At 47.8% G+C, this 16834-nt stretch overlaps 1 protein-coding gene across 2 annotated transcripts in view; it reads left to right on the forward strand.

Annotated features, from left to right (window-relative positions):
• LOC144112671 (U-scoloptoxin(11)-Sm5a-like) overlaps positions 1-16357 on the forward strand; it is a 184913-nt gene extending 168556 nt beyond the window's left edge. For both annotated transcript variants that reach the window (XM_077645482.1, XM_077645483.1), the window contains exons 3-5: positions 4389-4553; positions 8761-8979; positions 14209-16357. In XM_077645482.1, coding sequence (XP_077501608.1) covers positions 4389-4553; positions 8761-8979; positions 14209-14412 — 588 coding nt within the window. In that variant the 3' untranslated portion in view covers positions 14413-16357. The remainder of the gene's footprint in view (positions 1-4388; positions 4554-8760; positions 8980-14208) is intronic.
• Positions 16358-16834: the final 477 nt, after the last annotated feature.

The following is a 16834-nucleotide window of genomic DNA, read 5'->3' on the forward strand; positions in this document are numbered from 1 at the left end:
GCAGTGCGGAGTGATGCCGTCATGAGGGAGGTACACAGAGCGGGTGCTTGCTTGCTACTGACACACGTGTGTGATGGTGCTGGTAGCGTCTACTAGTGCGGGGCTTTCATCTTCTGAGTCTGCGCCTTCCCTAAATGCTGATGTGCCATCTACATCGACGGGTGCTCGAACACGAGGGAACGCTATCGCGTTTCACTCTTAAGGTGGAGCTTAAGCGTCTTCCAAGTTTTTGTCCTCGATAGTACATACCGCTTTAACATCACATAGGTTCACGGTGGCCCTCGCTCTGCCCGCCATGTTGTGGGAACGTCGCTATCATTAATTGACAGGCTGCGAAGGTCCTCACAATGCTGACACTAGCGACATGAGGGACACTGCCGAACCAAGTGACCGATAATGGAAGTGGTTCGGCGTGTCCCGCTCTAGCCGACCGCCGGCGCACGACGACGTCGCCTAGGGAACCCGGCTGCGAAGTAGCTCTTCTCGTATCTCCTGCTGTTGTCGTTCCCCAACAACTCTCAGCAACCCGGTGGAAGGTGGGCGCCCGAAGTGTGTGCATAAGAAGCAGCCTCTTCCGACGCTTAAAAGCGAAGACCTAAAAACGAGAATTTCGAAATAAAATTGCGCATAGGGCCACGGTTGCGTCACGGCTCTATTATGGACTCGACCAGAAATATTTTCAAAAACCAGCCATTAAGAACACTAGTGAAGCAATCGTTTTTTCATAAACCAAGAGTAAGCTATCCCCGGCATTCGCGGTTCTCTGCAAGTTGCTTTGATAGCTAGCATACTTTCAATGCTTCTTGCATAAATAATTTCACTTATTTCACCCCTGTTACAAACATACTGAGGGGGGGGGGGCGAAATAAAAGCTGCTCTAACGCAACTTGAGAGGTCTCTTGTCCCCTTTATATTCAGGCAGGTTGGTGTCCCACAATAGATTTGAGCTTCGACAGCGTCATGGGTTCCAGGTAAGAGTTTAGTAGCGTAGGCGAGGTGTTCGTGATCATATGACAGCCATAACAATGAAAATGGCTTTGTAGAGAAGCTTAGCGAAATAATGGACAAACACTTTAACCAGTAATGTGAGCGCTTGCCAATTGCGTAAAGCGAACAATGTGAATGCCCTTTCTGCTGTGGCTATAATCCGCCTGCGGGACAAATATAGCGCTGCCCTTTCGCTCGCGCCGGTGATCACGCCCCCCCCCCCCCCCCCCCCCCCTCCGTGGCTCGAGTTGGCCGGAGCGAATAAGTGAAGCGTGAATTGAACAATAGTCGCATGCTGCCTGGCCTCCAGTCTGCTTCTTTTCTACCTTGGCATTGAAGTAATCCATCAGTACAGAGTACTGTGTTTTCATTTTGGTCATTGCCGATTCCACGTCTACATAGAAGCTTTAGACGATTTGGTCATCATGGTTAGATGTAGGCGCGTAAGCCTTTATGGATAGAATCGAGCATGCTCTAAAGAACGAAGGTAGCCTAAAATCGGTGAAGAGGAAACGAGGCATTGGGAAAAATCAGATGTATGCGTTAAGAGACAAAGAGGGCAATGTCATTAGCAATATGTATAACTTATAGTTAAAGTAGCTGAAGACTTCTACCTATATCTATACAGTAGCCAATGTAATCAAGACATAAATAAGATTAGATATATCCCACAGCAATGGGACATCCCACCAGTAATGCAGGAGTAAATAAAGCCTTAGGACCAATTAAAAGGGGGAAAGCAGCTGGTGAGGATCAGGTAACAGTAGATCATTTAAAGGACGGAGGGGAGATTGGGCTAGAAAAACTAGCCACCCTGCATACGCAATACCTTATGACCTCGAGCGTACAAGTATCTTGGAAGAACGTGTGGGGTTGACTTGGGGAGATATAAATACGTTCTCCCCACTCAATCGCGGTTGACACGGTTCAAAGCCGCCCGGACCCCACCCCGTGATCGCGTACGCTACCGAGCGCACGCCAACCACGGCGGGCCTTGCTCTGAGGGAACAAAGGAACGACACACTGGCTGACACAAACAGGCATTTATTGCTACGGCAACAATAACGCCAGCTAGCAACAAGATATGCTAATGAATCGAGGTCGTCCGACTCACCAGCAAGGTTCCGAGCGTATGTTCGCCCGCGCTAGGGCAAGGGATATATACTCCGAAGGCCAGACGGGACGATATACGGGAGCGGGTCTCCCCGTTGCTTCCTCGCCCCGCCGGCGAAGAGCGGAGCCGCGAGCGACACGTCCGCTCGCGCCGGCGATCCCAGCCGAAGAACCCCATCTCCCGCGCGCGGGCTTCAGCAGTCTCCCGCGCAGCGACGCTGGCGCCCTCCCTTGCCAGTTAATGTAACTGGCAAGGAAATGCGCTCATCCTCGGGGTGGACTGCTGCTGCATGGTGCCTCGCAGGAAAGCAAACACAGGGGGCTGCAGGGCAGGTCCCCACAAACGCTAACAATCTCAGTCCAGCATACAAGGGAATGGAAAGAGGTATTCGATAAGACATAAATGACGGAAGCTAACAGTCACCGAAACCAACCAGCCTAGGGGATGTCTTTTAATTGTGTAGTTTTTATCAACTGAAGATTAATAAAAGCGGAAGAAAAAACAAGCACATGCTGCCGGTGGGATCCGAACACACGACCTCAGAATTTCGCGAAATTCAGAGGACATGAGTTCGGATCCCACCGGCGGCATGTGGTTGTCTTTTCTCCTGCTTTTATTAATCTCCCATTGATAAAAACTACAGAATTAAACAATGACATCGCCTATGCTCCTTTGTTGGCTTCCGTCATTTATATCTCAATCCATAAGAAAGGAGACGTCAAGGACTTTATTTATTATTTATTTGTTGATACTGGGATCTTTTATAAGATCTTAGCAGGGTGGGCATACAGTATACAAGTAAACACACGCTGCAAACAATAAACACGCTCTTAAGATGTTAAAATGAAATTATAAATAAATTGTACAAAATAACAAATCAAGAAACAGAAATGCAAAATACACGATACAAATGAAACAATATCATTTGGTGAAAAAGATGTAAGGAAACTAAAGATGGGCTTTTATTTATTGAAAACTCATAGACCAATCAGCTTACGTTGCCTACACGGTATTTACTAAGGTATCGCTAATAGAGTCAGGACAACCTTGCACTTCAATCAACCAAATGTACAGGCAGGCTTTTGTAAAAGATACTCGACCGACCATCTTTACACTATCAACCAGTTGGTAAAGAAATGTGCAGAATGTAGCCAACCCCTACAGTGTATAGTCTTCGTAGACTACGAAAAGCATTTGACTCAGTCGAAACCTCAGCAGTCATGCAGGCGTTGCGGAATCACAGTGTGGAAGAGCCTTATGCAAAAATACTAGAACGTATATCTATAACTGCTGCGCAGCTACCACAGCCCTCCATAAAGTCTGCAATAAAATTCCGAAAGGAAGGGTGTCAGGCAGGGAGACACGATCTCGCCAATGCTATTCACCACCTGTTTACAGGAGGTATTCCGAGTCCTGGATTGGAAACAGTTAGGGATACTAGTTAATAGAGAATACCTCAGTAATCTAGTAATCTGCGATTCACTCATGACATTGCCTTGCCTAGTCACTCAGGAGATGAACTGCAAATCATGATCAATGAGTTATACAGGCAGAGCAGAGCGGCGGGTCTAAAAATTATTATGCAGGAAACCAAAGTAATGCTCAACAGTCTCGGAAGGAAACAGCAGTTCACAATTGGCAGCGAGGTGCTAGAAGTGGTAAAGGAATATATCTACTTAGGGCAGGTAGTGACAGCTGATCCGGATCATGAGAGGGAAATGAAGGATAAGAATGGGGTGGAGCGCATTTGGCCGGTTCTCTGAGGTCATGAATGGCAGTTTACCAACACCCCCTCAAGAGATAAGTATATAACAGCTGTATCTTACCGGTACTCACCTATGGGGCAGAAACGTGGAGGCTAACGAAAACGGTTCAGCTTAAATTGAGGAAAACGCAGCGAGCTATGGAGAGGAAAATGACAGATGCAATGTTAAATGACAGAAGCAGGGCAGAGTGGGTCAGGGAACAAACGCGGGTTAATGACATCCTAGTCGAAATCAAGAAAATAAATGGGCTTGGTCAGGGCATGTAATGCGAAGACAAGATAACATATCGTCGTTAAGGGTAACGGAATGGATTCCAAGAGAAGGCAAGCGTAGCAGGGGGCGGCAGAAAGTGAGGTTGGGGGATGAGATTACGAAGTTTGCGGGGATAGGGCGGCCGCAGCTGGCCCAGGGCAGGGTAAAGATATGGGAGAGGCCTTTGTCCTGCAGTGGGCGTAGTCAGGCTGATGGTGATGATGATAAACTGAACTATAAGCGGCTGTCGGCCGCTGCTGGTTCCTCAGGGTCTGCCGGAGTGCATGGAGGACAGTGCCTGCGCCTATGTCCAGCTCAACCTTGCCGGAATCAACTCGGAACAGCTGTGCCGCTGCCCGGACGGCCTCAGCTGCCCGCTCGACTGGGACCCGCTGGACGGACGCACCGTGTCGCACGGCAACGATCAATACAAGGTGGGCCTCCTACCAGCTGGAGGGCGAAATTCGCGTCTCCCTGTGGGAATGGAGGCGGCGCACAAAGACGTCCAACGTGACGCCGTGTCGTGCTTGCATTTGCCATAACAAGCTGCTCTTTAATTCGTCGCGTCGCACACGCACCCGCACGGAGCACGCGAAGAAAACCGACTCCTCGAGAAGGGAGCTTATAGTTTAGTTTTATGAGGGTTTAACGTCCCAAAGCGACTCAGGCTATGAGAGACGCCGTAGTGAAGGGCTTCGGGAATTTCGACCACGTGGGGTTCTGTAACGTGCACTGACATTGCACAGCACACGGTCCTCTAGAATTCCGCCTCCATCGAAATTCGACCGCCGCGGCTGGGATCGAACCCGCGTCTTTCGGGCCAGAAGCCGAGCGCCATAACCACTCAGCCACCGCGGCGGCAGAAGGGAGCTTATAGGAGAGCCGATAATATACCGGGTGATTTGTTTTTAACGTTTATAGATTTTTAGTTTGAAAACTGCACGGGATACGTCGGTGCGGTGTGTGCTGGTGGATCGTCCAGCAAGGCGGACATCATGTACAGGGCTGGTCAAAAGTTCCCAGGCCACAGGGCCTGCTATAGCAGTATATTTCGGCAGTGATAACACCCGCGAAGCTCGAAATGTCTGTAGAGGGTAAGAGAAGCATCGTTCTAACATTTTAGAACCTTGATACCTTGATTGCTTTATCGGCATGAGAAGTGCCGGGATATGATGAAGAAAAGAAGACCCTGCGGCCTGGGAACTTTTGACCGACCCTGTACAGTGCATGATAGAACTCAGTAATTAGACGATTAATTCAATAAATTTAACTCATCAACTTTTTATTTTAGACTGTATGGTCCAAGATTGTAATGCGAATTTAAACGCCATCAACATTGAAGGTGAGCGTGTTTTTTTTAATTTTCTTAATCGGCAATGTGGTCCGAAATGTCCAACGTCAAAAATACGCATTTGAAAGCTCGTTGAGTTGGCATTCTCGCGTTGCATATTTATACAATTGCGTCGCTACGTGTGGTATCCTTCTTCTACATCCTCGAATACACAAATGGCGTCTGTATCTGGTGCATAAAAAATGCCCGCGACACCAATTTATACATGTATAATGCAGGAAAGCCAATCCAACGAAGATTAAAATGCGTATTCTTGATGGTGGGTATATCGAACCACATTGCCGATGAAGAAAATTTCAAAGCTAGGCTCGCCTTCGATGTTGATGGCCTTCAATTTCGCAATATAATCTACTCCTCTAAGAGTTAAAATTTTAGAGGCCAATTAATCGTCTAATTATTGCGCTCTATCACGTGGTATATAATGTCGCCTTGCTGTACAATCCACCCGCACAGACCACATCGACGCATATCTTGCAGTATTTAAAACAAAAATCTGTATACCGGTGCATAAATCACTCTGTATACCGGTAAAAAAAAAAAACGGATCTCGTCAGTACAACTGCGGCTTCCGTCAGGCCATCCGAAAGAAAACGGAGTAAGCGACCACGAGATGTACAGGGTGCTCAAAGTTAGACTTTCTAGGTATATATAAAAAAAAACAGAGAGCACTACACAAAAGTTTTTTTTTTAATGGGGTATGCGGCCAGGCGGTCATCGTAATATCAGCACTTAACTAAATGCTATAATTAGCTTTTTATTTACTTTAGTTAGCATGCATGTTTATATTGAAAATTTAGAGATAGTGGTATTTGGTGACTATTCTATTATACAATATTAGTAACACGCTTGTGTCCTGAGATATGCACGTCTAAAATTTCAGTCCAATCCGTCTGATTACACATGCGAGACCTCGGCACTCGGCATGAACATCCTCCCTCGTGTGACGCAGCAGTTGCTTATGACCCTCCGTCTTACAGGAAAGTGGAGTGACAGGGGACGGTGATAACTTTCACCTCTGGGTCAGGATCGAGAGCGCTATCGCTGCGTTGACAGCATACGAAGTCCAAAGCGACACCACGTCTTATCACCCACTATAATAGCAATCGCTCAAAGAAACAGGGCTCGCCTCACGTCGCCTGCACACTCATTCCTGGGTTTCGCTGGCCAAGAACGAAAAATAATTACCGTCCCCTGTCGGTCCACATTCATGTCAGAGGCTTCACGTCACATTCATGTCAGAGGCATCACACTAGGCAGGGGCTTCATGCTGAACGCCTCGCTCTCGCATGCGTAATTGGACGGATTGGGCTGAAATTTCAGATGTGCATATCTCAGGGCACAGGCGCGTTACTAAAATTGCGCAAAATAGAATAGCCATCAAATACCACAGCCTCTAGGTTTTCAACACAAACATGCGTGCTAACTGCCGTTATAAAAAGTAAATTATATAATCTATTTAATTTCTGATATAACGCAAATAATTATCCTCACAGCTTGCGTCCGCATGGCACATTAACCAATTTACAAAAACAACTTTTGTGTACGGTTCTTTTATTTGTTTTAAAAATCCAGAAAATCTAGTTTTGAACACCCTGTATACATAAATAAAAAGAAGAAGCAAATAAACCTCGCTACTTTGCGTGAAGACGCTGGCGCATGTAGCGTTGGTGGCCTTCGGGTGAGCGCAGGTGGCCGTCGAATGCTGTCTGCAAACCGGGAAAAGAAAACTTCGCAAAAACAATTCTGCTCCAAGCAAGAATTATACCTTCCGCCGTGCCTCGCGCATGCGCTGCTCTATTAAACACGCGCTAAACTGTCGGCACACTCACGTTCCACCTCCTGAAGTGGGCATCGTTCGCACGGCGCTTGGACAACGCGTGTAAAAAGTGGACAGCGCGTCTTCTGTATGGAGGTGCAAAGAAATCAGTGCGCAAACTGCGTACGCCCGTTGCCGCGCCGTGAACACCGAACAGCGTGCAAAAGGAATGCACGTTACTATATCACAATATATCACACAATATCACACAATTTGGGGACGAGCAGTGAAGATGGCACGATGTCACGTGTGCGTGACGGAGGCGCTACAGGCGGAACAACGAGAGAGAGACGTAAAAAAAATAGCACATTGCCCTAAGTTGTGCGACAGAACAAGTGACGAGACACCGGTCGGCGAACCACAATGGCCCGGCTCTCAGCAATGCTGCGCCTATAACGCTTTCCACACAATATGAGTGCACGTTCCTGGGTCGTCACATTAAAGCAACTACACGTCCCGTAGCGTCGGTGTGCACAGCTTCACAGGTCCCTGCGCCCCGGGCCGTGCGTCGGGCCGCTGCGGCTCCAATGCTCGACACAGTATGCGGGGATCTGTTGCGGAGCATGCGTACTATCACTAAAAAATGAAACACGAACAAGACAATTCAGCCACGAACAGAAAAATGAGAAGCTGGTAGCAAGGGGAAGCTCAACAACACCAGCCCAGGTTACTTTAACTTCGAAGGGGCAAAGACTCTTCTTCAGGAGTGCTAATCAACCTCGACTGTATTTTAATTTCAGGAGCTAATATGTTGTTTTTGTGTCGCCATCTCAGTTTTCTTGTTCGCGTTTCATTTGTTGCTGATCGTACGTACCATCGTTTCCGAAAGTTCTCCGGCCACTGCGTAGGGTGCTCGGCCCATGCGGCTGGACTGCAGAAGCACCTCGAGTACTTTGAAACTTTGAAAAGGAATGTTCCCCTCACCAGTAGAGAGTAGAAAGCGTGGGTGGAGCTCTGTGAGCCGTACTGAAAAGTGCAGAAGCAAACTCAGTGATGTGCCTTTGAAAAAGACGGCACATTTATGTATTCATCGGCTTGCTTGTTTGCTTGCTTGCTTAATTGTTCATTTGTTTACCTCTAAGGGCTCTTTCGGGCAAGGAGGAAAGGGCGGAGATTATATAAACTGTAAGTAACATGCAGGATACGTGACATGGGACAAAGTGACAGAATATAATAAAACCATACAGCAGTTTGTGGACAAAAAGGTACAAACAGGAAAAAAAAACATACCAAGCTATAAATAAATTATTACAAACAACCATTATTGGTTTATGGTTTATGAGGGTTTAACGTTCCAAAGCGACTCAGGCTATGAGGGACGCCAAACAACCGTTATTACAAGATATTAAACAGTTTTAGACAATCCTAACCATGTTCGCTTGAAAAAGGAAAACGCGCGCCCAGTACCGACCGGGGAATGCATACAGTAAAGCCTTGTGGACTCAAGCATGCCGCACGTGTCTCTCTGGCGCAGTACTGCGGACGGGCGCCTCGCCTGGCGCGCTGCCTGCGCGACCAGGTGGTGTACAGCACGGCGGTGAAGCTGTCGCTGTTGACGGGCACCAAGCTGGAGAACACGGCGCGCCTGCACTGCTCCTGCCCGCCCACGCACATCTTCTACCGCAACCAGACCAGCCACCAGCAGTACGACAACGGCGTCACCGCCATCGATGTCAGCACGCTCTGCAAACGCGTATGTCACTTGTTCTACCGCTTTGGGTGGTCCAGAGGTGGTGGAAGGGCCGACTGGGCCATTGCAGCTATTGGGCTGACGAGTTTCCCTGCTGCTACTCTAAGGACCCTTGAGCAGGAGTGGAAAAATGCCCTCGTTTTCTTGCTTTTCCTTCCTCACCCTAGTTTTTCAACTTTCCTGGCCCTTCCTTGCCCTCATGCGCTCTGCACCGCGAGCTTCGTTTTTCTGCTTTCAAACCTTCGTCCCTAGCCCGTATTAAGAGCCTTTACAGCAAAAGAACACAAGGGAATAAGAGAGCGCGCTCGCTTACACATTGCGAAGGCGACACGATCAGATACGCAACGCGTAACAGCGTCGCTTCATCTTGGGAGACGCCTGCTACCCGTAATCAGTACGTAATACTCCACTGAGAGTGCACTGTGGTGTTGCGTTATGTCGTTTCGTAAAAATATCTTCTTATTCCTTACGACCCGGCGCATCCGGTGCGGCGACGAGGCGCCAATAACACGCAACGGATGTAAGCGTAGAAAATTCAAAGTAAGCAAAGACTATCTTCTCCGTGATATTCGGTTTTGTCGAAAGTTGGCGCTTGGGTTGGAATATTCCCTAAGCATTGACTATTACTATCATAACGTGTTTTAAGAGAAAAATACTAACTGAAACCGGGTGCTATATTCCGCAGCGAAGGACGGGTGTGGCTGTAGTGCTGGCAAGAGAAGAGGCTTTCGCCCTCTCCTCCACCCCTCAAATCTTGCCCTCCCTCACCACCTCTGCCTTCCCTCACCTTAGCGAGTGAAGCCTCTCGCGAGAATCAGAGCGGGGACGCCCTCATGAGCGTCGCCACGTCTGCCCATGAGTAAACATGATTTACCGATTTTTGTAGCGAGTGAGCAGGTCAGCTAAATTATGGCTAGTTAAAGACCTAATTTGTGAGTCAAAATATGACGCACATGGTGTACGACAGTCAGTAATTTTCCAGCAGATGTGTGGAAGTTTGAATTGAGGTTGGAGCATACCAACGAATTAAATAGCCAGCAGACAGCAGGTTACTAGCGGCTCACTAATCAGACAAGGAACAGTATGTTTAACTGAATGAGAAAGATGTGCAGATTTTTAATGTCACTGGATATGCTTCTCTGGCTATATTTATCATGAAATAAGTCAGATAGTGGTCGGTCAGATACCCGGAGAGAAGGTTACTAGCCAAACAAGTAGCCCCCGACCGATCCGACTGCTTGAAGGGAGCTCGTGTTGTGCGTGCGATGAAGCAGTCGCCTATCAAGCTATGACGGGCTGTTGTGTTCCCTGGTGTTCTGCCCCCCCCCCCCCCCCCCCCCCCCCCCCCCCCCCCCCCCCCCCCCCCAGAAAAGCACAGCGGCTATTTCGTTTTCCCCGAGACAGTGCGCGCAGAAAAAAGGGGTAAACGCAGGTCAAACGAGACGGCTGGAAGCCAACACACATCTCCAAAGTATGCGAGGTAAGGCATGGGAAATGCTTCCATTTGAGAGCAATATTTGCTGGGGCGGAGGCATAATGCACAACTGAAAAGTTGCACCTTCATAGAACAGGGGATGGTATCTTCACACACACACACACACACACACACACACACACACACACACACACACACACACACACACACACACACACACACACACACACACACACACACACACACACACACGCACACGCACGCACGCACACACACACACACACACACACACACACACACACACACACACACACACACACACACACACACACACACACACACACACACACACACACATATATATATATATATATATATATATATATATATATATATATTTACGCCTACAAGAACCACACTCCAGGGAGGCAGAACTTGTCTAAAAACGAACGGGATGCATTGAAGGCTCTGAGCAGAAGGACAGATATAATCATAAAGCCAGCGGATAAGGGAGGTGGTATAGTTGTCATGGACAGCGAAAAATACATTGAAGAAGGCTTGAGACAACTCTCTAACATTAGTTTCTATCAACGTCTTGAAGCAGACCCAACTGCGCAATACCAACATTTTGTAGCGGAGACCCTGGGTCAACTTGCGAAGAATGGGGACATATCCCTACGGTTATCTAAAGCCCTCACCGCACCACACCCGTCGCCGGGCCGATTCTACATGTTACCGAAAATCCACAAAAAGAATAATCCTGGCCGCCCTATAGTATCTGGCATCGGCACGATTACAGAACCAATTCCAGTTACATTGACACACTAATTAGACATATTCCAACAACACACGCATCATACATACGCGACACAAACCATTTCCTTCGCGCAATAGCAGGTCTCAAACTCCCGGAAGGAGCCTTCCTGGCAACACTAGATGTAGTCTCTCTCTACACAAACATTCCTCATTCCGATGACATTAAATCTCTGATCGAAGCGTATGAACAAAACAGAAAGGAGGAAACCCCTACCCCACGTGTTTTAGAAATACTGCAAAAATCGTACTTGAATATAACAACTTCGAATTTAACAATGAACACTATTTGCAAATTAATGGCACAGCCATGGGTACAAGGATGGCACCAACCTACGCCAATATCTTCATGCATAGTATTGAATCCAAATTTCTGAAAGATTGCCCCATTAAGCCCACCCTATACAAACGCTACTTGGATGACATCTTTTTAATATGGACTGACACAGAGCAAGAACTCATACGTTTTATTGAAAACTTCAACCTCGTCCACCCCAACATATCTTTCACTTACACGTACTCCAACACCAAAATTAACTTTCTAGATGTTGAGATTTCGGTAAACAAAGGCTCACTTACCACCGGTGTATATAGAAAACCGACGGACCGCCAACAATACCTATACTTCCAAAGCTGCCATCCTCGTCACTCTAAAACAAGCATCCCATACTCTCAGGCACATCGATCTAAAAGAATACGTTCCCAAGACGAGGACTTCGTAAAAAATTCCAAACGCATGCGAGAAGTCCTCATTAAGCAACGATACCCCCCCGCCATTGTCGACGATGCCATTGAAAAGGCATCTAAACTCAACCGAGAGCAAATACTGGAGGGATGTCGCTACAACGACGAAACAGACCACCGGGCAAATCTCGTACTTACCTTCACCAGTAACCCGCCTAACGTAAACAAAATCCTCAGAAAACATTTCAACATCCTCGAACAAAGCGAGCGCCTCACCAAAATTTTCACTGCTCCCCCTCACGTGATCTACAGACGACCAAAAAACATTAAAAATATTCTTGTACACTCAAAAACAAATAACCAGCCGGTTTTGGGGTGCCGGCCCTGTGGAAAAAGTAGATGCCAGGTCTGCAAACACATACAAACATCAAGCTGTGCAGTAAGCACAGCTTCAGGCTTCAAATGGGAAATTAATGGCAACTTTGATTGTGATTCCTGCAACGTAATATACCTCCTAGAATGCAGTGTGTGCAGTATGCAGTACATTGGACAGACCGTCAACCCTCTACGAATTCGCTTTAATAACCACCGCGCGCATATCTTATCCCTACCCAACCTTCCCTTGTCAAAACACATTAATGAGCGAAACCACCGATTTGATGCAATTAAGTTAACAGTCCTACAGGGTGGGTTCCACAACACCCGGGAAAGAGAACAACGCGAGTCGTACTTCATTTACAAATTTGAAACAATTCCTCACGGCATTAATGAAAGTCCAGGTGTATTGTCCTCCATCCGCCCCTTGCAGGGCCGTTGCTGACATTACGAGAGCCAGCTTGACATACCTCGGTCGTTTCTTGCCAGCGACATCTTTTTCAAGCTCACACAAATTTCTTCATTCCCTACCCCATCCTGCCCCTATCTTCCCAGTTCGATTACCTTGAAGACGGGGTGCAATTGAAGAACCCTCGCCTAAGTGCTCACGCCATTCACATTTACCTCCCACACCACACTTGGCCGAACTCGGATGTTTTTCCACTTTTTTTTCTTTTGTGGGTGTTTCCAGGCACAGTGCACGTGTGTGTAGTTAAGCTGATTCTACCTTGACTCGGGCTGCGGAAATGGTTCCAGATGACGGAAGTCTCCTGTCCTGCCTGCATTTTATTCTGTTTATTTGTTTACTTTTTCTGGCCAGGTCACGCGAGTGCAAGCATCTCCAATTTATATATGTTGGACAATTCCGCCACCGTCTGTTTCTGTACACCTTACTCGCTTAAATGCTCCCGCCATTGTCATTTAGCCGCCACACGACACTGCCATGAGCTCGGATGTTTTACTGTTGTGTGTCTGGGTGTTTTCATGCACAGTGCACGTGTGTCTAGTTAAGCTCACGGCGCCGCTGATTCGGCCTTGGCTCTGGCTGCCGAAGTGGTTCCAGATGACGGAAGCTCCGGCCCTGTCTGCATTTTATTCTGTTTATTTGTTTACTCTTTATGGTCGGGGCACGCGAGTGCACGCGTCTTTAACTTTTGTGTGTAGGGCGATCCCGCCACCGTCTGCTCCTGTCTACCTTACACGCCGCCGCTCTGTCGCCTTGATGGGTAGCCATTATCCCCTCCCGCTCCCTGTTTTCCTTTTTTTTTCCTCGTCCGGAGTCGGCTCCCCGCGGCTTCGGGGTGGGCGGCGGTGGACAACACGTTTTTATTTTTTATTTGTTCCCCTTTTTTCTCTTTCTATCTGTATCTTTTCTAGTATTCTTTGCCTCCGTTTGTTTCTTTTGTTCATGTGTCGTACATGTGTGCCAGTGCCAACTCCTTAAGAAGAGGAAGAAGACCCCTGTAACCTCAGTCTTGAGAAAGGACAGGCTCTGTCCGAAACGTCGACTCAAAATAAATCTATGGCTAATTGAAGCGTTTTCAACTTTGAATATATATATATATATATATATATATATATATATATATATATATATATATATATATATATATATATATATATATATATATATATATATATATATATATAGGAAGATTTCTACGCTTGACTAACCTAGTCAATCAAGAGAAAAAAAAACTCGTAAGTGATCTACTAGTAGTAGGTTGACTATAAGTTAGTCCAGCAGCTGAAAGAGTGATTAGGTATTGAAAAGGAATCACCATATCAATGATTGCGGCGTGTAATTTCGCGAAATCGTGAATGAGAACATGGCGCTGCAAAGCTATCAGTCATCCGTAAGCAGATGTCGTAAACTTGAAAGTGCACGAGTCACTCGGCATACTGAGCGGCACTGTTGGGCGCAGCCTCCGACTTGCGAGCCCGTGGAAGAGGACGCCTGCATGGCCATCTCGGAGTCCTTCGTGACCGGGACGGTTTTCGTGAAGCGCGACTGCGCCTGCCCCGCCGGCATGCGCTGCCCGACCGACCTGGACCTGGCCGCAGACCGCGTCGAGCTCGCCAAGGGCACCTACTACCTCATGAACTGCCTCCCCGAGGAGCGAGACTGAACGGCGCGCCGCCAATAAAAGCACTCATCCGCCCCCAACGTGTTCGCTCCACTGTGTGCACCTCTGCTGGGCTAGCAGCTCTTTGCCGCTTTCTCGATGCTCCTGTAGGTTGTGCTCTCGAAACCTCCCTAGCGCGAGTCTTGCCATGCCCTGCATGGACACCTCGAGACGGATCCTCTTTTCCCCTGCGCGCATCCGTGGGTGCTGCCTGTACTGCGCAGGCATATCGCAGCAACGCCTGGAATGGCCTCGCAGACCAGTTAGGTGGCCTGCAACGGGCCGCCTGGGAAGGGCTTGTCAACCCTACTGCGTGCAACCGACGCGCGCATGATCGAAGAGGGCCGGCCTCCCAGCGCACTCAATGCTGCGAGAGCGACGAGGTCGAATTAGCCGGATGTCGCGTTTGCTCGCTTCCATCCACTCAACTCATGCCCAGGTTTACCTCCAAGGTTCCAGTCAGCATTTAGATACGGAAACTATAGCTACAGCAAGCCTCCGAACGCGAAAGCATCTGATATGGTTTCGTCGTGCAGCGATTGCCCACAAGCAAATGTGGGGACACGAAAAGAACAATCAGATTGCGGGCACCGGAGTGAGGCGGAAGCCGACCGACGCGTGCCCCACCTTCCGAAAAGCCAAAAACTTTATGCGAGAAACCTCAGAGGCTAAAAATACCTGAATTTTTCATTACGACTAAATGTGCTAGCCGCCTGCAGTTAGTGACCGCGCTTAATGTATGTATACAAGTGACGAGAAGTAACGGTTGCGTTAAAAAGCAAAGCTTGCACTCCGCGAGTTCCCAAGATTACAAGCTCAACAGATCACCCGTCTTCATCCGGACAGCACCTGTGAATCAGGTATACTATATCCGATCGCTGTGGATGATCATGTTAATTGCAAGCATCGGTCCCCTTCCAAGAAGTCTCATGGCTCACGCGTCACAATGCGCACGTTCAGGTTGCCCGCCGTACCCCAAACAGGAACTCGGGCAGCAGAATCTGTTCCGAGGGAAAGCGTTATGCCTCGGAGCGGACTTCTGATGCTGCGGTTCATGCGGTCAAGAACGAATGATTTGAGATGCCCGCTGTAGAGTTTCGCCCGCCCAGCAGAACACTCATCATAATGAAGCCTGTGCACTGGAGCTCACATAGCACTCAATTTATTTATTATTTATTTATCTGTAAAAAACTGCAGCCCCTACAGGGGCTATCGCAGGAGTGGACATATACAAAACACTGCATATACAACCGAAACTCTAAGACATGAAGCATAAATTAAAACGCCAAAGTTGAAAACGATACTCTCGCAACGGTGGGCTATAACTGTTACTGCAGTTGCGATATAGTCATAACCCCAGCCATAACTTCTTTCCATTACGATGATGCCTCTGTGAAGTCTGCAGCGTGTTGTCTTGTGAAGACGTATATATGCATTTGTCATTTTTCCGGTTTATCACTTATTGCAGAAGGCCACGCCAAAAAGTGAATAAGAATAAAACTTGGTGCACATCGACTGGTGGTAGCTTTAATTAACATGATGCAAATGTGTCGCAAGTGACTGCGAACCTACTCGTAGAAGGCGCAGCTAATCACGTATGGTGCACTTCAAGCCAGAGTCCCATGGAGCGAATTGCTCATCATAGTTCGTCCAATCGAAGAATCGCATATAGGGTGAGCAGGAAACGAATGCTCATCGTCGTTGCCATGCATGGAAACAGACGACAGCGTCCTATACGATCGATAGCTTAGCCAAGAAAACGCAGTGGCCGAACCTGTAGCACCAGGAGCTGCACTTGCCTTCATCAAGGCCTCGATGAAAGCAGGTCAGTACCTCTAGACACCGCACTCTCCCTTTCTCTGTTCTGTAACCACCACCACCGCGCATGGTTGTTTCATTTATGAATTGCAATGTAACCCCTTTACTTCCTGTGAATAAACGTTACCGCAAAACACGTACGCCTCTTATTGGGTATCGACCAGCGCCTCGTGGAAACAGATTGCATGCAGCAATTTATTACTTTGAAACCCATCGTAGTCAGCGTCCAGGATAAGTGGTGCACAAAGCCCCTCCATTGACGTTATCAGAAAAGAGAAAAATTTCTTCCGAAGGTGCGCGGAATTGAACCACGAACCTGCACACTGCGAGGCGAGCAAGCAACCCATTGGCCATAGAGCCGCCTATTTTTCAAACATGGCATTTATTACGCTGAAATTATGCTCTATTTACACGAAATATTTACAAAGCTTTTAGGAAACGACACGGAAGACATCTAAAAAAACGCAGAGCAACCAAGCGCTAGAAGGGAGGTAAGGCTGAGCACATCACCAAGAGGGGGCGCGCCACTCCGGCTTAAAGTCTGTCTTTTCGCACACTTCCCCCAGATGAACAATCATTTGGCAGAATGAGATTTCGTCGAAACAAC

Source organism: Amblyomma americanum, chromosome 1, assembly GCF_052857255.1.
Source record: "Amblyomma americanum isolate KBUSLIRL-KWMA chromosome 1, ASM5285725v1, whole genome shotgun sequence".
NCBI classification, from domain to species: Eukaryota; Metazoa; Arthropoda; class Arachnida; order Ixodida; family Ixodidae; genus Amblyomma; species Amblyomma americanum.